This window comes from Strix uralensis, chromosome 1 (genome assembly GCF_047716275.1).
Source record: "Strix uralensis isolate ZFMK-TIS-50842 chromosome 1, bStrUra1, whole genome shotgun sequence".
NCBI classification, from domain to species: Eukaryota; Metazoa; Chordata; class Aves; order Strigiformes; family Strigidae; genus Strix; species Strix uralensis.
The window spans coordinates 2,275,396-2,300,722 of NC_133972.1; the positions used below are offsets into that span (position 1 = coordinate 2,275,396).

General features: G+C 44.1%; 1 protein-coding gene across 1 annotated transcript in view; it reads right to left on the reverse strand.

Moving 5' to 3' along the window:
* The window catches only part of WNT3A (Wnt family member 3A), an 88,319-nt gene that overhangs the window by 21,329 nt on the left and 41,663 nt on the right, over window positions 1-25,327 (reverse strand). Inside the window, exon 2 of the mRNA XM_074890974.1 lies at window positions 15,430-15,671. Within this exon, the coding sequence (XP_074747075.1) occupies window positions 15,430-15,671 (242 nt within the window). The remainder of the gene's footprint in view (window positions 1-15,429; window positions 15,672-25,327) is intronic.

Consider the following 25,327-nt stretch of genomic DNA (forward strand, 5'->3'; position numbering starts at 1 on the left):
GAAAGGCCTTACTGTCATTCCAAGGCAAAGGAGCTGCAGAAACCTCAGAATTTTCTTCAAACTGAAGTACCTATTTCCTACCTACACCAAAGAAGTCACAGTTGCATGCCAAAAACAAGGCCAAGGGAAATGCTGTGTGTCACATGTAAGGAGCGATTCCCAAACTCTCTAGCAGAAGGCTGTGGATGAGTCATGAGATTAATTCTCCAGGAAGATCTCCAAGCCCATTTAATCCAAGTCTTCATTTCAAGCATTTTTATGAGGTTGTTGCAAAGTCAATTATGTCTTCAGAGGAAGATAGTAGGGTACCTGAAGTATGTGTTGGTGTGTGATTTACCTCCATGAAGCAGTAGCCTTGCAGTGCACGTGTAGGAGCTGTTAGATATGCTAATATGCAAACACAGGCATCATCTTGAAATCTTAAAAAAGGATTAGAGAACATGAGTCCTCATTTAGTTTTCCAGAACAGCAGCAGAGATAAATCTGGCTGCTCCTTTTCAGGGTGTTAAAGGGGGATTTCCTGGTGGGTGGATCTCCTCAGTGGGGTATTATTGTATTGACAGTGGGGCAGGAAGGAATGGATTAAGCAACAGGCAATGGGATATGGAGCCGTTGCATGTGCTGACAATAGATATAAACTGGGGAGAGTGGAAAGCTCTCAGTGGGCTATAGGAAATCAGGTTTGGTTCCTGGCTTATTCCTGGAGACCACGCTGTTGCTCTTGAACTGAGCATTACTCTTCAGAAAATCAGCCATGGCTCCCATGCTGGGTATGTATGTCACCAGTGGCCAGTGATAGGGCTCAGGTGTTGTGGACGCTGCTGGACCTCCTGGTGTGGAAAGCAGTCAACCAGTTGGAACTGTTGAAGTTGGATCGCCCGTATACTACCCAATCCTATCCTGCAGTGGAGCAATGCCAATCCTGGTAAGAAATGTTATCTCCTGCCCATAAATCACTCCCAGGTCCCACCATCCTTTTGGCTTTCTTGAATATGTGCAATTTTTCTACTATGTTTCTTGGTTATGGTGAAGATTTTGTCATGTTTTTCACCTAATTTGCATGTTTGGTCTTCTATTCTGGATAAGCACAGGTGCTATGGGCATCATCATCAACTTTGGTGCTAATTTTGGAGGCTGTTGGAAGACTGCAGAGAGTTCAGGAACTGAGAGCAGACCTGAGCAAAGCAGAGCTGAGAATGGGTTTCCACTTCACCCTGAGATGTCATTTCATTTGAAGCGGAGAGATTTTGGAAAGGCACTGCATGGATTCTTCAAATTTCAGGGCCTGCATTTGCCCTTATTTTCATGCTAAATGCAACATGCCAGTCTCCAAAGCTCCAAGTCCTGTTGACTAAATACATTTAACTTAAGAAGCAAAATGCCCGTGATCTGCAGATTCCCACAGTCTCACCGAGCTGCTTGGAGATCAAGCACAGAAACGATGAACTCCAAGCTGGTAAGCCCTACACAAAGAAGACACATACTTCACTCAGGTTGGTTAACCTCAGTTGGCTAAGTTGGGTTAAAACAGTTTTTAAGGCAAGACAATTTGTGTATTAGTTCAGGTGAGCAGCTTAAGTTCAAGCAGGTTTGGGTATTAGCTTGGGTGAGTAGCTTAAGTTCAAGGTGTTAGAGCAGCAGTGGCTCCCCAGCAGCTCCTGAATCACATGTGGCTCTCCAGTGGTTTGCATATGGTCCTTTGCTCTGGTTACGGCACGTGGTTGGTTAGCAGTAGGGCTATGCTGCGTGGGGGATAGAAGCCCAATATCACTGGGCTGTATTACTCTGGGATGTGGCTTGCTTGCCCAGGCCAGCTTCAGAGGGCCACTGTCACCCTCTGAGGTAGTCCTGGTACACTGCTACCCCGAACTCTCTGCTGTATGTCACATGTGACTCATAGAGTGAAGAAGATCCACCATCCCACACTGAGGCTCATCCCAAACTGTCTGATCCCAATCAGCATCAAGCTTAGCTCTTCTGTCATTTTAAACCAGGCTAACTGTCTCAGTTGCCCAGTCTGAATTAAGATCACCCTTCTTCTGGCAGGGTTGATGGAACCAAAGAAAAGTCTAAAACATCAGGAGACACAAACGCCACAAAAGAAGGTGCAGCCCTGGAATAACAAACTAGCAGTCAGTTCCAAGCCTCTCAGCTATCAGAAGACCCAGTCCTAGCAAGAAAATCCCAATACACTTCCAGCATTTGGTCAACCACATTATTGGTCAACCCCATAAAAAAGGCAAATACGTGCAGTTAATAGTTCAGAGTACTCGATGCAGTGACCTCACTGAATTGCAACACCTGTGATTACAGCCTCTTTTCCAGTAATGCTGTAATGCTGATGCATGTACTTTTAAATTGGATCTATCCTGCTCTGCAGACTTTGAATAACCATTATTCTGTAGCCAACACCAGTGTACAAGGCTTACATCAGAGTTGTAATGGTGACTATAGTCGTTAGAGCAGAGTATCATCCATTTCTAAAATATCTTCATGAAAAGTCAGGTTGAACATGGAGATGTGTTTGGATTCCTTAAAAATAAAACAACAAACCAACCCACAAACCAAACATCTTTTTCACTTTTCCTTCTCTGTTCTTTTTGAAAAAACACTGACATAAATCAGTGGATTTAAAGATTTCAGGGAAGCCACCGTAGCCTTAACATGAATAACGAACAAATGAATTAATGATTGATGGGACAGGAATATTCTGAAGGTTAGCAGTTAGCTTTGGTTGAAGTGAGGAAGATTTAGGGAGAGTTTTTAACTCTTACGTTTGATTATTCTTACATATTGATTATTGATTTTTGATATATTTACTGAAGCCTTGGGACAAACACTGGAAACATGGAACTGAAAACCTAGATGGTGCTTTTCTGCTGGCTGAAAATTTCAAAAGCTTCAGCATCCATCTGGCCTCTTGAGAACCAACACAAGAAGGCAAGACTCCATTGTCTTGCTCAATGGAAGTATAAAGTATTTTATGAGAAGAAATTTGTATCCTCTTCAACCCTTTCCTGGTCCACAGGGATCGATGACATGATATGGGGATGTGTTTGGACGAGGATCATTATTAATAAAGCCATAAACAGAACTTTACAACCTATTATTTGCCAGGGTCTGGCCTTCAGAAGCTCACTAAATCATCTCTGGTGTGTTCAGGCACAAGTGATGTCCACATGAGCTTTTGGTTGAGTAGACACTGTGCTCAGGTGAGCTAAATACAGAGAATATTCTTCATTTCAGATGCTGGGCACAGATGATCATTCTATTACAAATCTCACTACAGTACCGCTGTGCTGGGCACAGACTGAACATCCAGCATAGACTGGCTGCACTCCACAGACCTCCCATCTACCTCTCTCAAGATACATATATGACTTCATCTGTCAAGGAATCTATATCTGAAATGCAGTTAGAAAAGCAGACTGAAAATGTTCTATGAACAGAAATATCTCTCTCCACCAAAACCAACAGCACTAAAATACTTTCCCACCTTTTGTTTCTTCTCTAAGAAGTATCTGTGAAATTTCCTGTTGGAGCATCTTCATGACAGGGCTCAGTGTTTATAACCGGAGAGAATAAGTCACAGATTTGGGGCCTATCTATTACAGCTCTCATTTTATAGAGCTGTAAGGCTATTTTATGAATTTAGAGGGGTCCTTAGGAGACCACTGCTAATACGTCGTTCTCAGTTCATCTGGATTTAGGCAGCCTGTCAGAATGAAGGGGTTTGGAGAGTATGTCATGCCTAAGGCTAGTAGTGAGGGCCAAAAAATCAGATTACCCTATTATGGGAAATTCTGTTTTGTTTTATTTTTAAGAGCTGAAAATCAGATGGAAAATATGAGTCTGAATTTTTCCATACGATAAAAGACAGGCAAAATAAGATATTTTAGGCTGTGGAAGTATTTTATCTTGTTAATGTCAGAATTTTTTGTTTGACAAGATAAAATCATTCAGCTTCAGTAATATAAAAACCCCTCCAATATTTTATAAAATATTGAAGGTACAGCAGTGTACTTCTTTGATGGTTTAATGACTTTCTATTTTGATGTAAGATCATGTTCAAAATAAAAAGAAGTAAAATAGCTTCTTTTCAAGAACTCAGATGCAACTATCTGAAATGTGCAAAACAAAACAAGAAAGCCAAAGCTGTGCATTTTTGCCTTGAAATTGAGGGGGTCCTGCAAAACATCTCCATTTTGATGCAGCTTCCTTTTCTGATGGAAAACTGGCCCAGAAAATAAATAAGTACATTTTTGACAAGATATAATATCTTCTAAGCTGGATCCTGCATGCCTAGCCTAAGGGGTCTCCAAGTTTTTTATGGCTCCGGGTGAACAGAAATATCTCCTTGTGCCCTCCCCACCCATTCACACTCCCACAACATCCCTGTGGCAACAGCTTCCCTGGGAAAGTAGCATGATTAGAAAAGGATAAACCATAATTATTAGCTATCATTTAATGTGATTTAGCACCTGGAAATAATGGAGAGGAAATTGTGCCAGATGCTTAGTCAACAAACTGCAGTCTACCAGGAAGCGTTCCATGAAGCATTACTGTCCTGTCTATCAAACTTGAGAGCAACAGTCATAAGTAGGCCAATAAAACTACCTAAATTATGTTGCAAGAGCTGCCGGGCCCTACATATGACCTACTTTGGTATCACTTCCTTTGAAGTATTCAATTGTTTCTGTGGTGCACTCTGCGAGAAATGGAGATTCAGAGGAAGCAGGACCTGCTCCACTGTCTCTATCACAGTCAAAAGCAGAGCCAGAACCAGAACCAGAAGCTCTTTACTGCCTTTCTCCCCATCACTGGTCCAGGCTGGGTCTGGAGAAGCCAGTCAAACCACACGTATGCTTTGTAAAATGTTTTTGTTCTCTAGGAAGAGTGAGATGAGTCAAGATGAAATAAAAAGTGAAAGACACTCTCCATTCCTCCCCCCGTGACCTGTACCTCAAACCATGTGGACAGATTTCTGTTTCCCAGGATCTGGTGGGCTCTCTGGCTTTCTGTCTGTGCTTTGCCATCAGGTTTTAGGGTCACCTACAGCCAAAGCTCCAGAGCCTCCCTGAGGTTCACCATGTTGCCTTTTACTTCCTAAAAAAGCCTCCTTAGACCAAAAAGAACCACAACAGTTTCCTTCAAGTCCTTCCCTAAAGTATATCCATCCTGTGACATATCTATAGCCCTCTTTTATGGGCCCCTCTGCTGTAGGCAACGCTCACCAGAAGCACCTCAGTGACCCATGGGAGCACACTGAAGCAGGAGACCCTGCGTTTCCCTGCTTAATGTCTTGGGGGTCTATTCCACACAGTCCTCGGCTACCTCAGCTTCATCCATCTCATGCTGTTTTTCCAAAAAATGCCAGTTCTGTGTAGCACCTCTGGCTATCCTGGAGTGGTGGAAGTCCTGACCTACTTCAGCTGAGTGCTGCCCCCCATGAAGCTCTCTGATTCTGTGACTTTGCACCTCCCAAGACTTCGGAGCCCCCAAAAACCTGCTTTCCTCATGCTCCTGCTTTTTCTTCACTGCTCAGCCTTAAGCCAATTGTGCCCTAATCATTCCTATGAGCACATAGTTCGCATGCACAACAGAAATACAAACACAGTCACAACAATCCTTTTGAACCATTCCTTCTCCTGGTGTCTGACCCCTGCCTCTTTGTTAATCCTACGGATCTTCCTGGATGATGAATCCTTCCTTTGAAGGAGGTGCTCCGTGAAAGATGGGGCTGAGGAAGCAAGGAACGAGACAAGTGGATCCATCAAGGCGCACACTTCCTCCTGCAGCAGACCTTAGCAGGGAGCACGCTAACCTAACTCCTGCCAAAAAGTGCCTCGGCTCTCTGCCCTGTCTGCTCTGCAGGAGACAGCCCCGTTCCCCTGCTGTGCAAGCCCATAGTTCAGAAAGAAGCATGCAGGGCATCTTTATATGCCCTGTTTTTCCTCTTGTTGCCCTGTCATATCTGCTTGGGGAGGGATAGGAGGAAATTCTCTGCTTGTTATACATCCAACCAGATGATCCCACAGCCCCTTCTGGCCTTAAAATCCCCCTGTCTATTCAGCACTGCCAGCTCATAACACATCTCACAGGGAAGAAAAGCCACATTCATGGGCTTGGATCCCTCTTTGTCAGAAGACTTTCCTTGTTTTGGTTGTTTGGTACATAGGAGCGCGAGCAAACACACGTCTAGCTCCTCAGCTGGCAAAACCCACCCTTGCGGACCTGGGGACGGTGCACCCCAGCTCAGGACCCATCCCATAGCAGTACTTAGGGGTGAAACCCACCCTGTCCCCCTTCCCCCCAGCGCCCGGATGAAGGTGACCAAGCCTCCGCCGTCCCCACTTCCCTCCCTGGCTCCTGTCCATGCGTGCGTGTGTTTGTGCCGCCGGTTGTGCGCCAAGGGCCCATTTGGGGCCGGGATTCTCCCGGGACAAAGGGATGCTAATCAGCTCCCTCTACTGTTCCCTTTTGTCTAGGACTAGCTCCCACGCTTGGACTTGGCACTCTGGGATGCGGCAGAGGGAGCTCCTTGTTGCAACCAGGCTGAGCCCAGTTGGGGAATGCAATATACCCAGCAGGGAAAGCGGAGGAAGGGGAGGGGAGGGGGAAGGAAATAAATCTATAACACCGTGCAGCCCACTCTCTGCCAGCCCATTGCATTGTGCACGCCGCCCGAGGCAGAAGTTTCCAGTGCCTCCTGCTGCCGGGAGAGACGTCACCGGTTTTGTAGCCATGGGCTGTCTTGTTCCTTCTCCCCTCCCTGATCCCCCGTCTAATGTTTTAGTCGCCAGAAAAAAACTCCATGTCAAGGTTGACAGATGAGAGTTGGTGCAGTGGGAGGTAGAGGGAGCACAGAAAGCAAACAGGATCGTCTCTTGGCATTGTTGCATTTTCTTTTCACCGTCACTGCTCTCCCAGGTTTGCAGCCTGCGTCTGGGTGTTGGCTGTTTACAGCTGTTTACATGGGCTGTCTCATCTCCAGAGAACTGTACAGATGCACAAGAGCCTGATCTTTATCCTGGGATCACTTTGCAGGTGGAGAGGTGATGAGGTCAGGGCCTTTCACTAAGAAACTCAGAAAACCCTTAAGCCCACCAAACCCAGGCCACACGCAGCCTCCAGTTGCAGTGGGAGTGGGGAGGCAAATGCAGCCAGATGTGATGCTAACTATAGTCTTCTGGGTGCTCTCCTACTGTACCACAGGGCTGCCCAGTGCTCGCCCTTGAACACCTCTGAAGTCGTAAGAGGCTGAAGCGACCCCTTCTGATGGTGACCTGGCCCTACCAGCAGCTCTAGCAGTAAGAGAAGGACCTCCTCTACCACCTCACTGGTATCCTGCTCCCAGAGGCTGAGGGACTGACACGTTGACAAGCTTCCCCAGCATCTCTGTTTGTTGCCATTGCAACCTGCAGCTCTTGACAAGGCTCAGTGGAAGCTGCTAATCTCCCAGTCCTGATGTGGGCTACAAACCAGAGATGTGGCTACAGCTCATCTAGATCTCCCCAAACTGCATTTCCCCCCACGATGCTGCTGCCTGTACTGAGTTAGCTACATAAAAGCCAGTTCAAGAAATGCTGCGATCATGAATATGGGCTGTTCTCTACCAGTGGGCGGGAACATGGACTCAGGCAGGGAAGCCTTACGCTGGCACTTACAACTGTCTCACCCTCTGCAGTAATCCCCAGCTCCAAGCTCAATTTACACTGTCACTAAACACAACTGATGCTTCTGTCCTGAACCAGGATCTGCACCTTTTTCTCAGCAGCATTGACAAATCTCTGGCCTACAGCATTTATACATCTTGACGGCTGAGCGGAGCTTGCATAGTCACATTTTCAATCCTGATCCTTCCAGTTTCCTTCCCCATAGTTACAGGGTAGAGTTTGTAGATCTCCGTTGTTGATACCAGGGCAGCTGCCCAAATTGCCATTAGCGGAGAGGTAGACGGGGTGTGGTTGGAAATCAGATCCTCTTGGGAAGAGTTTCATGAGAGAGCAGAGAGTACCTCCTACATGTAACTAACCTCCTGGATGGATCAGTATCTTGTGGCTTTCTGCTCATGTCTTACTTTATTGCAGAAGTGGAGAAGTCTGATCAAGAGCAGGGAAAGGGGGGGGAAGAATTTGGCACAGAGACAGTTGAGATGCCAGAGTGTCATCAGGAAAATATGATGAGGTCGGCTAAACATATTAATTTTAAATCATGGAAGACGTTATGAGATGGTGTTATACCTGAAATAGCAAGGGACTGACTGTATGCTGTGGTCCAGGACATCCTTTTCAGTGCCATGCTCTTGCATTAGTAAAATGGCCTCTCCAACAGAGGTTGGATGTCAGGACCACTTTCTAACAGGAGAAAGAGGAAGGATGGGAACTGTTTGCCCCCAAACTGGGCCTCTAAGAAGTACACATGGAAGTATGAGCCTGTAGCCCTAGGCTCCCTCTATAGTCAATGGAGAGAAATAAACATCTTGGTATGATTCATGTTATCCTGAGATAGGTGTCTAAGATAGGTCAGATGAATTGCTCTCTGGAGATGCCGATTGCTCTCCACTGACTACAAAGGGAGCCTGGGGTGACTAGCTCAGACCTTGACAACTAACTTTGGTAGATGAGATCAGGCCTATCAGAAAGCCTGTGGAACGATATTGTTACGACACAGCAAGAAAAAAATACAGAGAAGACTTGTATCTCCGAGGTATTATAACTGAATTTAAGTCTTGTTCTGTTCTTGCTAAACCCAGGGAAAAGCTCACACGGATTTCAATAGACACAAGACAAGCTTTCTCATCCACAGTAGTAACAGCAACAGAAGAGAACCCATGAACACAGCTATGTTTTGGCTTTATTGAGAGAGACAAGAGATGGGGCTTATCCCCAAAAGGTCTGGAGTCCAAAATAAGCCTAGCTGCAAAATAAGCCTAGTCCAAAATAAACCTAGTTGCAAAGGTAAGACTGCTCATCATCCCATATGAAACTGGATGTGACCTGAATCCCACATCTCTCATGAGCTGGACAAATGCCTGCTCTGCCTTTCACATGTTTCTTGGGAGCAGGAGTCTTCTCATCAAGAGCTGGTCTCCCTGGATTCCCTCAGTGATTGATGGAGAGATGTAGAAACTTCAGGATGTGAATAATTTAATCCTAACTGTCTAGAATACATCAGGTGAATCATGCCCTGGAGGACCCCAGCATCAAATGAAACTCCCTCAACCTGTTTCGCTGCTTGACATAATGGACACAAACTTTTGCTGACCCACTGGTCTTCTGCAGGCCTCAATTTTAACTTTTTATAAAATGTAATTAACAAGCAAGATGCTCTGTTCTAGAACAGTTATTCTGAATCTAGCAAAGAAAAATAAAGTGGCTGGTTGTCAACACCAGAGCCATGTCGCATTAGAAATGAGGAGACTAGTAAAAGGTAGATAGATTGTCTCTTGGTGCTATGTCAAGGCAAGATGTCCTTTGGCAATAGATGTCATAGTCAAATCCAGATTTAGGTTTCATTCCAGAAGTCTTGAGGTGAAATTCTCCAGTCTGCATTGTGCAAGAAGTCTGCTTTGATAACCTGACAGTCCTGACAGGCTATAAACATGCAGTGTGAGCAGTACTGTGAGAAGGAAAGAGGCATCTGAGATCCAGAGATCTCATGTTTCTACCAATGACACACTGTTATTGCTGCCCCTTTCCACTGCATTTGGTATCATTTTCTGAAGGACACTCTGCCATGTCTATAAGACAGTGTCATCTGGAGGAACATCATGAGTGAAGGTAATAAAAATTCTTTAGGCTTCACAGATAAGATGACAGGGAGATACCATCCCATCCCACCCCATCCCATCCCATCCCATCCCATCCCATCCCATCCCATCCCATCCCATCCCATCCCATCCCATCCCATCCCATCCCACCCTGATTTGAGTTGGAAGTGTTGGAAGGCAATGCATCTACCCAGTTTAATAATGAAGTAATCAAGTGGTCTCAAATACTCCCTATTTCATTCCGTGCTCATGCTGGTAACTGCACAAACAGGAGATGAATCAAAAAGGACATCTCTTTGCTGGACAGGAATGGGGTTAACCCAGGGGGGCACGAACAGTGGGTCACTCCAATGCTTTTGTGGCTCTCATCAGTTGCCTTCTAGCAGGGGCAATGACCAATGATTATTTCCGGAATTAATTTATGCCTCCAAGCCTCTGCATCACCCATTAGGCTCTCATTTGTCCAGTGGGGAATTTGATATATGTCCTCAGAGGGCACATCCGACGGGCGCAGACACTTGACAAAGCAACGGGACGTGCACGCACCCGCCCCAGCTCGTTCAAACCCCCTCGCACGCCAGCAAATGCCCCGATGTACAAAAAGGGACGGTGTGGCTTCCCAAGGTTGCATGAGTGTTAAACTCTAATAAACAAGACCCATCGGTGAAAGCTGAAAGAATCTGAGCCCTCCCCAACAAAGCATTTAATCCAGTTTGGCGTAACCTTTGACATTATTAGGGATCGCAGTGACCCTAATCCAATCAGATTGATTAACTAAAGCGGAGACCCCATAAGCTGACCCCCCTCTGGCCTCTGCTATTTAGTCCTGACCAAACAGTGGGAGAGACGTGCCGTATTTACACCACAATGGGTCCGCGCTGAGAACCTGTTTCATTACAGAGCGACTTAAACTCCCATTACTCCATCAATGTATCATTCTTCAATAGTTCATTAAAAGCTGCTCCTCCACAATAACTATTAACCATTTCTCAGTCCAGCTGGCAGGTTTAAAGCCTCAGCCAGTCTTTAGCAGAAGGAGGTGGGAGTGAGTGAAAGAAATAGATAGACAAGGGCTCCCTTTTTAAATTTAAACGAACTGGGGGCTTAAATAGTTTGAGGTAATTTACTTTTATTGAATAGGGGAGGAGAGGGAGGAAACTTTTATTTTGACTTAATTATGTGCTGAGGTCCTTTAAAGACACAGGGCCGTGATAAGCTTTTATTGTACTACTTCTCTTGAGATTGGTTCATATTTCTGCCCAGAGGAGTTTCAAAGAGAGCTTGCATGGCATTGAGAAACTATAAAATGCACCACAACTTAAACATGAACAGTGTCTTCAGTGCACAAAAGCTAAAACCAGGGCAAAACACAGGATTCCCAATATGTAGCACTTAAGTTTGAGATGGAAAATGCCTGTTAGATTGTGCCATTCCATTTCTGTTGTCAGTGATGGCATGTCCCTCTACTACATCCTCCAAAGTTTTATGCTGTATATTCTTAAAGGCAACTCAAAAATCTTCCCTTGTCATTGGGAAACTGAAAGATACTGCAGCTGCCTTACAAACTGCCAAACCTCTCAGGTAAGTGGCTGGGCATGAGCTGTGGCTAAGGTGATCAGTTAAGGCTGTGTGGCTACAACCATGGCCTGCTCCGCTGTCTCATACAATACAGGTGAAGTAACAAATGAGAACAAATGTTTTCCTCTAGAAATTCCTCTGTTAGAAAACTTCAAGTGAGGGGTTCTATCTGCTGTCCAGTAGTTGAGATTTGAACTTCTGGGAGACTAGAAATTACTTGAACTGTAGCCTCTTATATATGTCTGATAAACAGATAGGTAGGTTTAGCTAGGGGGAAAGAGATCAGACTCGCTTCTTTTTCCATATAAACATCCTGTTCTCTGCATTCCCAATAGTCTAGGGTACCCGAGACACCTTTTTCCCAGTGCTTTGCAAGAAAGTGGCACCTATCTGACTGTTTTTCCATGGAGCTGCACAGCTTCTTATACTCTCCAAGACCACAAAGGAGGAGTAAAATACCTGTTCCAACAGCCCTGTAGTAATTTCACCTCCTGCTAATTCCTGAATCATTCCCCATATAGGTAGCACAGCATAGCGAGGCAGGTGACTCTGTTCCCTTTGAATAGGGAACATTTATTGCACAGTCAAGGACCTGCAAAACAGATTATTCAAATAACTGCGTGGTATGGGGTATTTCTGCTATTCATATGTGCCGAATGACATACGAAGAGCTGGAGGGACATAGGGTCAATTCTGTCAAGTATTGCCTCCAAATAGCAGTAGGTCTGGATCCCTGAACATCACCACTCCCTTGTAGCTGAGCTCATGAATACCATTGCTGTTTAATATGTGATTCATTAAGCCTGGCTATGGAAATGTTAAAAAAACGCCCCCATAAGTAGAGTTGTAGCTAAGACATGTGGGATTTCTTTCATAAACAGGCTGATGGGGAAAAAGAGTCTGATTTTAGATGAGATATCAGAATATGGCTCTTAACAGGACTAGAGTCTGGTGACAGTTTGACACTGCTGAATCACAACTCAAGCAAAGCCCTGAATTAGCAATGAGATACAAAATCAGCAAGGGCAGCCCAGACAGTGAGACAGCCTCAGTGAGTTTTGGGCCTAGAAAGTATTTCCTGAAGGCATTAAAATCCATCCTTTTCAATGAAAGAATTGCAGATAGTCATGTAAGGCAGAAGGGAGTGACTACACTGGTTTGTGCTGAGGGAGGATGTGGTCCCTGTTGACTCAAATGAGAAGCTGCAGTTAGATCTTAAGTGACTTAAAATCAAAGCTGCAAAATAGAGTTTTGCTTGCTTGCTTACTTTCTTATTCTCCTTTTCTCCTTCTCTCTTTCTAGGTAGGAGCTCAAATATGTTCCTACCCTGGGGGATCTGCCGCACAAGAATGCGACTGAGCTGTTTTTTTTCTCCCCCCTCCTGCTGTAGGTGAAGTAAAACTGAAGGGTGGTTTGATTCTCCCTCAAGGAACAACATTCTTCAGTTATGAAATCGTCCCAGCCTTCTTTCCCTCCCTGAGCCTGGCTACTGAAAGCCTGCCGTCTCAAGCAGGGACAGACCCTTGGTGTCGACACCATTGTGAGATAAGAGGGTTTGGCAGCTTGTGGGATTGGGGATCCTTCGGTCAGCAAGGAGGTAAGGATCGCTTTCCTCATGCACAGGGTATAATTGCTACAGGAGACGTGGAGTATCTAATCCGAGACCATCTGGGAGCACGAGGTGCTCCATGTGTCCTTGAGGACATCCAGCCTCGTGATGAGGCAAAGACATTGGGTTATCTGGTTCACTTACTGTCTGTGCCCAGTGAATGATCTTGGGCAAGTCATGTTGGGCTTCTATGTATGGGAAAAATACTCAGTTTGGCTGTACTGGTGTAATTCAACTGCTGTAGTCATCCAGGAGTGATGTACCCAGAACGGGTACTTTAATCGCATGCAAAACGTGGTATGACACTTTGATATGGGCTTAAGTGCATCACACTGCAGATCTTACAGGCATAATTATTTTGGGATGATCTCTTGCTACTAAACCCAAATAATGACACTAGCTTTAATATGGTGCTCCCCAACTCTAACAGCGTAACCCCACCAGCTGAAACCACCCATTCTCCTGATGGGTGCATGTAAAATGCCTGTTCTGTCTGGTGGAGGCCCTGCCATGATACAAATCAAGGCTTTGCTCTCTCTTGGCTGCCCTATTCTTCAAAATTCTTGCAAGAGGAAATGCTCAAGTCTCAGAATCTGAGTAATGCAACAGGGGAAGAACAAACAAAACCCTGATCTCCAGATGGCAAGCAGTGGAAGAATGTGCCCCAAGGTGGGTGTAGATCAGCTACATACACCAACTCAGGAGATTCCCTGAAACTATCCCAGATGCTCCCTCCTCTCTCATACGAGGTCAAACAGTGCTACTCCACTATTCAGACTGTCAGGAACCTGTAACTGTTACTGTTTTGCAAAAACAAAGAAAGAGAGAAAGAAAGAAAGAAAGAGAGAAAGAAAGAGAAAGAGAGAAAGAGAGAAAGAAAGAGAGAAAGAGAGAAAGAGAGAAAGAGAGAAAGAGGAAAGAAAGAAAGAGAGAGAAAGAGAAAGAAAGAAAGAAAGAAAGAAAGAAAGAAAGAAAGAAAGAAAGAAAGAAAGAAAGAAAGAAAGAAAGAAAGAAAGAAAGAAAGAAAGAAAGAAAGAAAGAAAGAAAGAAAGAAAGAAAGAAAGAAAGAAAGAAAGAAAGAAAGGAAGGAAGGAAGGAAGGAAGGAAGGAAGGAAGGAAGGAAGGAAGGAAGGAAGGAAGGAAGGAAGGAAGGAAGGAAGGAAGGAAGGAAGGAAGGAAGGAAGGAAGGAAGGAAGGAAGGAAGGAAGGAAGGAAGGAAGGAAGGAAGGAAGGAAGGAAGGAAGGAAGGAAGGAAGGAAGGATTTTCAATCCTCTTCTGCTGGTGCTCTCCTAAGAGAAAGCAGCGATATTCCTGCACAGCTCTGCACAGAGCATCTGGACTTACCATCAGGGCAGGAATCAAATGCAAAGTGAGTCTACCTCTTGGATGAACCCCTTTGTGCTAAAGGGAAAGGCTGAGCTTGACCCAGACTTACTGAGACTGGCAGGAGCAGACTAGACTTCAAAAGGCATACTACAAGGGCAAAGAAGGATAAAACAGTTCTTACGGGCTAAAATAGGCTCCTGCCAACTTATAGGGGATAAGTTACAGATACTCAGATTTAGCCAAGTGCTTAAACCCCACTGCATTCAATGGCTTAGGGCAAAACATTTCTAAGAGCTCCCACTTATAGCAATGGGTGCTGTGTCAGAATTAGTTGCCTGAAATAGCACTCTGTCTTAATTTTCCGATGAAAACAGAATCATTAATTGAAGGCGAGTTCCTCAGGCCTTTGCTCTTCATTGTATCCCATTACGGTATCAAAAGTGATGTGAACTGATAAGTCCAGCAGCTAGGAACCATCCCCAACAGCTCATCATTTCCCCTCTGCAATCATTAAGAGCTGAAAATACGGCATGAAATGCCATGGGGTTAGAAAAGGAGCCAGACGTCCAGCTTGACCACTGAAAACACAATAATAATCCTTTGTGTTCCTTCCAAGGGGCATAGGATCATAGGATATTTCATGTTGAAAGGGGCCCTGGGAGGTCTCTAGTCCAACCTCCTGCTTCAAGCAGGGTCAGAGATGACCTCACTCTCTACACACTGCCGCATGGGGCACTTCCCAGTTCTCTGGGTCACCTATACAATCCCAGTAGAGGTTTGAGATAGAAATAGTGTTTACCTGTGCTTGGACATTGGCTGTACAACGGAGATGGTGGATAACCACCCTCCTTACACTGGTGAGGCACACATGTACTTGCTATCCCTATAAGAAAGATTAATTATCTTCTTGTCTCTACAAAAGACATTCAGGGTCAGGTTTGAACTGCTTGCATAGGGTCCTGGGCCAACAAAATTTTCCCTGACTGCATCACATGCCTTCTTTACCAAGCTCAAGTCTTATCTCCAGCCCATTTTACATGACACTTTATCAGAAACAAATGAGTTCACAGTAGGTTTCTCAAGATCTCTGCTGCTACTCCACCATGAATGTTGCTGTTGCCAAGCCCGTAGCACTGCACTCACCTTTATCTAGCACAGGCCCAAAGATGGCTAAGCTGTCGTTGACAGTCGTGCAGTTCCACCTCCTCCCTCGAAATTGGTGTTGGCATTCCTGGATTCCAATCTTTACCCCTTCTGCTACGCTGGGCATGATCTCCACATAGTTCCGACAGAAGCGTAGCTGCTTGGGTACCAGCCCTGGGATGCTCCCACAGAGGATGGGCTGAGTCCCCAAGGAGGAATACTGGTGACCAATTGCTAAGGACCTAGAAAAAAAAAAAACAAGGAAAAAGACATGCTGTCAGGCTGTCTTTCACCTTTGAACCTGGTTCACAAGCATGGGGACAGAAAATCAGTATCTTAAGTTCCACTGCATTCCCCTCTCCAGAAAATGTCCTTTCCACTGTCATCCCTCCCCAAAACAACATCATCTCTCTCCTGAAGTTCCTTACAGGCCCAGCAAGGCAAGCAGTTCTACATTTAATATCTCCCTTCCCTTTTCTTTGTCCTCTCAAAGCCTTAATCCATCACTGTGCTGCTTCTTCCCAAAGATGCTCAGCTCATACAGCTAGTTTCCTTTGTAACCAGAGGGTCTAACCTGTATTTATTTGAAAGCCAAGCAGGTAGGTTTTATAGGAAATTTTGGCCGTTGAGGAGGCCCAGGGATTAGATAGTCAAAAGCACTTTCAGAGCTACACAAAGTAATAACATCAACAGCAGAAGACACCATGTTCCAAGTCTTTGGAAGGGGAACACCAAAACTTGACCACCATCACATAATTCAGCAGTGTGTTCTATAGATTTGCACCTTATCAGGTAACTTCTGTGCACCGAAACGGACCCTAAAGACTCAAGCAGTTTGGACTTTGAGAACTTAAAATACTCAACTCTGAGCTAAACGTTGTGGGAGCGCTACATAGGCTCACTACCATAAACAGTTAAATTTTTGGTGCTATAGAGGAAAGGGGATGGAAATGTAGCCCTGCTGGAACAGAAACATCTTGGGGAAAAACTCTCCTATGGCTTAGTATGGGTCCAATATCAATGCGGTTCTCCCGTGTGAACAGTACTCATGGTACTAGAAACACTTACGCACAGGTGCGTGAGAGTTGGGAGCCATGCCTGGCATACTGGTAACATCCCTGAAAGATGGTCTAGAAAATATTTTCTACCATTTAGCAAAGCATTTCCACACCTGCTTAATCCAAGCATGTGCTTTGCAAAGCTTGATACTGGGGCTTTCTACTCAGTTTGAAGTGTTTCAAAAATAAATTATTAAAATGGCTGTCAGTGTCCCTCTGGATATTAGTTTAACACAGTTTTCGCTTTACTTTCAGACCAGTTTCAATTCGGGAATTTCAAAAGTAAGGCTGTATTTTCACAAAACAATGCCAGCTTTGCTGTACTGCCACAGGGATGTGGAAAGCCTGCTTTGACCATCAGTCTGTGAACTGCTTTGGTTAAAGTGAGGAGAGTGTAATAAAAAAACCTAAAAATCCCCAACAAAACTTGAGTGCAAATTCTGTGCTCAGCAAATGGAAATCTGTTGAAAGGAGTGTCCATGAACCATTATGTTGGTTGAAGCCTTAGCAACAAACAAGTAAGCTATGCAGAGAGATCAGCAGATATGTAGCTAATTAGATAGATTTTTAAAGTGTTTTTAACAGTGCTTCTAACAATAACCTTGATTACTAAAACTGAAGGGATTTTTAGAGTATAATTTCCTTTTCTTCTAATTAAATCTCTTGATTGACTTTTCTGCTCAGAAATAATGACAGAGGCCTGCCTGGGCAGTGTGTATTTCTGTTTACATTCATTTTTGCTATGTGGTTTTCATTTGGGAACAGCCTGGTGTGTTTGAATTATCAACAGGGCAGTCAGGGAATATGCCTTCACTCTCTTTTGCTTTGACTGAAAAAAAGCACAAGAATTCTATCATCGCTGGAGTTCACAAGAAAATTAGCTTGACTTTAGCACCTCTCTACCTAGGATAAAAAATATTTTAAAGTGTCTGTTCTTTTTACGGGAGAAGGGTCCTTGCAGCCAGTTAGCTCCTTTCCTGGTGGGTACCTGGTCAAGAGGGGACAGAAGAGAAAAGGACATGGACATTCAGGTGGTCAGGTACCACATCTCAGTGGCTTTGTTAACTGTGCATAGACTAGGCTTTACAAATCAGTCCTTTCCAGGCAAGTGAGACATAGGGACATCAATTTCTGGATCCCAAATAACTCTAGGTAGGAGTCTAGAACCGAGGTAATCAGCTCAGCCAAGAATGTGCCCTCCAGTAAATGAACTTTAGGTGGACAAGATAGAAGGTGCTGGGGAAAGCAAAGGATTTTCAGCTCACTTCCTAAACTTAGATGCCTCTTTCCACCTCAGTTGCCCTTTTGGGAGAAGATCAATCTCTCTTAATATTAGAGGACAATTCATCCTGCCCCAGGGAGGGAAGATGAGACAAACAGCATGAACTGCCCTCTCTTCCCATTGCATTAAAAGAGGGAGGAAGACAGCTCATACTGACCAGGGACTGTGTTCATCTCACCTTACCTTCTGATGTCTGCAGCATGGACATCTCCAGCTGATCTACTCACCTTAGCCTGCTTTTGTAATCAGTCAGTGGAGAGAAACAGGCACTTCTAGGGCACGATTCATCTGCCCCATTTTAGACATCTGCTTTGGGATGAGGTGAATCATGGCCTTGCCTCCATTGACTGTATTGACTAGACTATCAAGACAGCCTGGGTGACAGGTTGAGTGGGATATGTCTGCACTGTAAAAGTCTCCAGATGAATCATGCCATGATACCTAACAATTGGGATGGTTAAATTCCTTGAAAAAAATCCCACCCAGGAGAGCGAAGTGCTGTGTTGAAGCCCATGCGAAGAGCTCAGCTGTAGGAAGGAGGCAAGTTCCTGCAGGAGCCTGCAGGAACCCACAGGAGAAGACCAAGAAGAGGACCCAGTTAACTTGTTTTCCCTAAGTGGCTTGATGTGGGTTTTCTTCAGCTTTAGATTAATTCAGGGAACAGCTAGTGGCAGAAAAGCACCTGTGAAATGGAGCCCATGCCAAGCCGAAGTGTGTTTTCACTTTGATTGTACTGTGTACATTTTTGTTTCAAAGTTATATACAAAACACTGGATCACAGTTTCTGGGCTAAAGACACCTTCTAAAACACTGTTTCAGGCTTCAGAGGAATTGTTGAGTTGCCCCTGTGGCCTTGATGGGAAGGGGGAGTCTTAGGGTGCCACATCTCCAAATCTCAAGCCGTTCAACCCCCTGAGGAGTGGGAGCTAGGAGGTATTCAGAGATGCTAACTTTAGGCTCGGGAGCCAGGTGGTCCTTATCTGTACAAACAGTGGGTAATAATAGATGTCTTCATTCAAGCCTCCAGAGAAGAACACTAACTTTGTTGCTCTGACTCCTCTTTCAGAGAATAGTTCAGTCACTCACTATAAAAGGAGTCCAGGATGGCTACTTGCAGTGTCTAAAGTTAACTTTGGTGGAAACATCTGCATCAACTAGAGTCACCAACATCCTTCTCAAAGCTTTCTGAAGTGCCCCATCCAGTTCCCACCAAAGACAAAGTATCCACTGAGTTAGAATCAACCTGCCGTAGGCTCCATCCATCATGTTATGAAGCCAGGAGGACTTTCTTGAGCTATTTCAACAGGACCTGGATGAACCTTTAGGATTCCAGTCTCATAAACTTTCATTTATGTGAACAGCCAAACTCATGTCTGTGTCTATGTTTCTTGTTGGTTACTACAGTGGTAGAGTGAAAACACCAGTCATAGGAGTTCATAGGTTGATGCCCTCAACTATTCATTTCCGTTGCTGGGAAGATCATCTAAGATTAGGAAAAAACCCAACAACAAACCCATGTAGAAATACTTTTAATTGCTTTTCACACTGCTCCCTTCTCAATACAGTAGGGAAACAGTCACACCTTGCTTTGATCTATGTTACAGTCTGGGAAGTTTAATCTGCAAAAGACAATCTCCAGCAAGAGTCTTGTTCTCAAGGCGTCATCAGGCACTGAGACAGTGTAATGTAAATTTGGCATTTCATGGAGGAGTGTGTAGTCACTTGACTTTCAGCTGAAGATATGGGGTGGAATCTCAAAACATCTCTCCATGAACAGTGCCTCTGCTGTTAAACACAGCTAAGCACAGTCCTCTTCCTAGCTCATTTGCAGACTCTGGAGTGTGATAACATCTATCAGAGCACCCTTTTTGGTCTCTACTTTGCTTTCAGCTTCCAGGTGTAAACACTTTCTCCCTCTCTCTAAAGTCAATTTATCTTTAGGAGAACCAAGTTCTTCTAGCTTCCTGTCATATTTACTGATCATGAGATACGAACCTTATGAACCTTCTGACCCTCCCCCAAAAACCAACAACAACCCAACAACCAAAACCTTTAGAAAACATTGGGAAAGTCTATAAAGATCAGAATCTCAGTTCAGTGTTACTCAACTCTCTAGTAGCTCCCATCATTCATTTTTCTCACTATTTCCAATGAATAAACCCGTCTTTTGCATTTTCCACTCTCCCGCGATCTGCTTCTAAACTGTCTTCTGCACATGGTGATTTTGAAAATGTGCTGTTGAGAAATGGGCCAAGTGCCATCTACTGCAGTCTAACCAGGCATCATCTTCAAATTTCTCAAGGACCAACACTTCCTGGACGCATTGAGACCAACCTCTTCTTTTTCACTGTAGAATTCGTGAAGCACTCAAGTTTACAAAAACATGCATCCCCAGAACAGGTACAGCTCAAGTTTGAAACAAGGAAAAGGGTCAAAGAGCTGTTCATTTCAAACCAATTAGCTTTTTCTTCCCATTAGCTCAGGAGGAGTCATGAAAACACTATTCTGTATGTCCACAGCCAAAGTTCTTGGCTTATCTTTAAGCCTTGCATGCCCTGAAGTGTTTAATTCAACCTTCAGTGAGAACTTTTCTTTGCCAACACACCTAGAGAGCTCTTCATTTCCCTTATCTCAATTTATCTGCTCCTTCAGCAGAGCCGTTGTAAATAAGTACCTGGCCACCTTCTTAATAAATTACATGTACCCTCCCTTTTGGAATGGACACCCCAGCCAGTCTATGAGGAAGAAATATGCAGGAAATATATGCTCATAGCTTTTTCAGAAAAAGAGGAGGCTTCAGTTCTTGATGACCTTGCTGTACAGCACCACTCTACTGACATTTCAAGGTCCCTACCTTCTCAGTATGGCTGTCAAAAGTCCTTGACACATCAATAGCAGCATGTAGAGGTGCATTCACCTACTTGCCTCTTCCTGAATTCTGTTATTCTTGAACTCTGTAGGAGCTCTGTTTTGTTATTCATCTTGGAGAGGCCTTTTGCTGGCTCCAAGTGTGGCTGAGAACTTCCTCAGTGGACGTCCTTCTGGGGTCCCCGACACAAGTAAAATAACTGCATTTATTAACGTCGTACAGCAAGAGTGTAAGTTGCCTAATGACCCAGGATAAGACCCAGAGAGCACTTAAGTCCCCACTGAGTATTGAGAACTGCAATAGCAGTGACTTCGCTCCCTTTCCCTTACACAGATGCAAGGTGGCAGCCAGTCCTGCTGCAGAAGTTAAGTCAAGGGATGTCCATCTGCTTGTGTTTGCTTGCAGATGACCTAGGTTTTCTTCCACACTGCTCCCTTTCTATGGGATCCCCTAACAGGAGGATGTCACACCTCCTCCAAATCCTTTCTCATAATCTGTTCAGATCTCCAGAGGTTCGCCTCACTCTCTTTTCCTTTCTCACTCATTTTCTCTGCCTCTTGATAGTGCCACATCTAACTCTTTGGAGATGAACCTCAGCCACACTATGGAGAAGGGGACAAGTTGTGCAGACTGACTATCTAAGAAAGATGCATGATCAGAACACAGCCTTGGTATTATGACACTAAAATATGGAAATGAAGAAGGTGGCTGGAGAATTCTTCATAGGTCCTGTCAGGCTATACGGAAAGCCCAGCAAGGGTTGACTCACATCTCCTACTAGGACAGAAGGGCTCACTGGGAAGCTGCCTGCAAGTGATAAGTGGGCAGCCCTTACTCCATCCCTCTCTGGTGCCCTCCCCATAATCCCCCATGGGCTGCTAAAGTTGAGCAGCATGAACTTCATGGATCTGATAATGCCTGAAAACACATGTGGGGAGAACTGAGATACAAGGAGGCTGTGAAATAGAGACAGTTGTGAATGGCCGATGGCACCTGAATGTTCGGGAGACTCATGGGGTAGGATCCATAAGTCAGCCTTGATTCAGTTGCCACAGATCCTCACCACACAGGGCTGGCATACATGACTGAAGAGCAATGGTGCCCACCTAACATGGACAACTGGAAGCTGGGAAGGAAACTCTAGAGCACCTCAACCAGAGCAAGGGACCAGACATAGGAGATGCAGTTGAGCCTGCTGTGTCTTCTTTTAACACTCCTAGAGCACACATCAATTCCCAGTCTCCATGAAACTCTTCTGTAGAGTTGAACTACCAGCCTAGAAGCCAGGTGGGTGGGCAGGCAGAAAAAAATCTGCATTCATTTAATGGCATTTTTTTTCACAGAAAAGCACCAATATTCTAGTATATGTTGTGATTATTTTTCTGTTTTTTCTAAGAAAATGAAATAAAACCCGGAGAAATTTTAGAACGGAAAGTAAAGAAATGGAACTTGCCAAACCCCATCATTTTAAATGGAAAATAAAATAATTCTGCTAACTAACGTCCCTCCTGGATGGAGGTGATTTTCTTCTATGACATTAAAACTATCCCAAATCCAAGCAATGACAAAATTTGGACAATAATGACATTTTTAATTTTAATTAATGTATTAGCTGAAAATATGAAAACCACGTTAGCATCGCTCAGCAAAACAATAAGTTTAGCTCTAGAAGACACGAATCAAGTGATATTTTTTCAGTTTGAGGGTGGGTTTTGATTATGTATTGCCCAGTAATAATCAAACCCAGGCCTAAACAATCTAACACTAATTACAGAAGTGACATATTTTAATTCAGAAATTTTGAGTGTCTGTGACATTGATTGCAGAGGGCCCTTCAACTTTTGGTCTCTGAGCACCTGGCTGTTGACAGACTATTCCTAAGAGGTGCACAAAAGAACTAAGAAATCTAAGCCTGTTAGACCGATCAAATTCATTGTGCAGGTATCTGTCTTTCCAGACTTTTTCGCTTCCAGTCTGGAAGAAAAAAAAGACTGAAACGTACTGGATTAACTGTTCTTTCCACTTATCTTGTTAGATATCTCTTCTTTCACCTTAAAGTAGAGCACAAGAGCCATATTTAAAATTTTTTCTTTTCTAGCCCAGAAAGTATGAACACAATTTTGCGTCTGGGTCCGATCCTGCAAACATGCAGGCATGGAGGTAACTTTTCTCCCATGAATAATTCCCTCACCCTTGCCCCGCATTAATAATAATGATGGTGATGATGATGCAGCATTGTATTTCTCTAGCACCTTTCATCAGAGGATCTCTGAGCGTGGGACTCATCTCACCCAACTTTGACCATTTAAAAGTTAGGCATCTTGGCCAAGTTAGCCGTCTACTAGAGTCTGTGGAGCAAGATCAGCATCTCCAGAGGGCAATTCAGCCCATCCTAAGATAGGTGACTCAGATGGGTGGGCTGAATCACTGGAGATGCCTAGGAGGCGACACTAGCTGTGGAAAAGTGATGAGCATAAACTAGACACCTTGTTTTTAGCAAACTACAGATAGGGACCAGGAATATCACCTTTTTTTTGATGAATCTCAGAAATCCCTGGGGGGCTGGTAAAAGGACACCAGGGAAAGTCATTGTTGAGAGATAGATGGCAGCTATCTTTAACATGGACCACGGCAGCTTATTTATAACACCCAGCAGTAGTTCGGGTCTGGATTTGGAAAATAACATACTCAATGGCAACTTTGAGTGGATGCTAAAATATGGAGTGTAATTATCTGAGTTGAGGTTTGGCCAGGACAGTGAATTCCCACAGGAACTAAGGCACACCGCAACACTCAGCACCTTCCACTCTAAGTGAAAGATATTTCTTTGACTTTGTCTTCCCTTAGGATCTACAGAACAGAATAGAAGAGGAAAGAATATGAGTATTAACAACCCGGTTCCTTGCAAAAAGTCTCAGGAACTCTTTAATTACCCTAGGCAATTAACCCCTCTGTTACACATGTAATCTGAAAAATAACCCATCCAGTAGAATAATGGCCCCTCAAACCATGTTTTCAAGCCTAGCTCCAGGACACAGTGACCCTGATATTGTTTCCGCACCACATCCTACATCTGGGTTTCTCCCTGGAGGTCTCCCTGCTGAGATCTGCTCTCCATCCAGCTCCATTTATCTTGTAAGATTTGCCAGGATCACGGTACAGGGTATTAGAGATGTATAAGCCTTAACATTTTAATCTGCCACCTACACTGCAGTTTATGAGAGCTGTAAATCTCGTGGTTATAATGAACTCATCTAATGATATTGCTGATGGATAAATTTACCTGGGATGAGGAACAACAGTTACTTGCAAATGAAAGAAGAGTAATTTAAAGTTTCATGTAAACACCTTTGCTGTCTTACTTCTGACTTCTCCCAGCCTAACCCCTGTCAGGGTTTCATGACAAATGGAAAGAATGTATATATATGTGTTTGCAATGAGACAACTGACTGGCCTGCCAGAGAACCTGCCTCTTTCTACCCAGGATAATGCTTCTATATCTTGGGCATTGACATCAAGTTTTAGACAAAAATAGATCAAATTTTCTGGGTCAGGTGTGCTAAATTAGGGGAACGGAGGGAAGAGAGAAGGCAACATATTAAGACATGAAAAATGCATACAGTGTTTAAAGATATTTAGACTCCTGCTATGAATTTCAATAATAATTGGGAGCGTGGCTAATCCTCCTAGTTTCCCCCTATCCCCAAAGCATTCCATCTTGAAACCTTTTTAAATGATCAGCAATATAAATTATATATTGTGGTTTCAAACCACTCATTAATGCTCATCCCCCTGAACTGAGGTCTGTTCTGGGCTATGTCAGTGCTAAATACCTTGGAGGACTGGGCTCAGAGACCTCAGATCCTTGCGAAGATTGGATTTGGACTTCTAAATTGCTTAAGTGCTTAAGTGCTTGGGGGAATTTTGTCCTGAAACTCCTTAGTGATGAAGCCAATTTTGAAATGAGAACCATGGATAGAAAGCTCCGTTGTTGTGGTGTTTAGGTAACTATCAGAACAACAGGACTTTCACTGTCCACTGTTCCAATACAGCAAGCTACTTATATTTCTCACCTTTTCCTCCAATAATGTAATTTGAATATGCATTTGGTCATGCTAAACACACGCACATACCCTCACTCAGTTGAGAACACACACACACACACACACACACACACGTCTGCGAGTTACTTCTTTGGCTTTCACTGAGTCATCAGGCTCACCAAATGTGTGAACTCACGCTATAATGTTCTCCCAGAAAAATAACAAATTGATTTCATTTTTACAGGCTACAGCATGCTATATAATTGGAGACACTGCCTTGTCAACTCAGACCGGTCTGACCCGACCAGAGACATTGCTTACAGCTGTTTACGGAGCCATAAAGTTTCCTCCTCTTTGTTTTTCCTTCCTTTTGCACTCTCTCTCTCTTCTTTTCTTCCCTTTCTCCCTCCAATGAATCCTACAGCTACTTTTGGTTCTGGTCATAAAATACTGTTAAGGAAAATTCAGGAAGCCTTGATTTAGAAAAGCACTTCAGTCTATGCTTCAAGGTAACACTGTAATCAATGGGACTTAAGCACATATTTAAAAATGAGCATGTGTTTAAGGACTTTTATTGTGCCAAGACAGACAGGAAGGTACTTTCTGTTACACTTATGTGTGCTTTTTTTTTTTTTTTTAATTATCG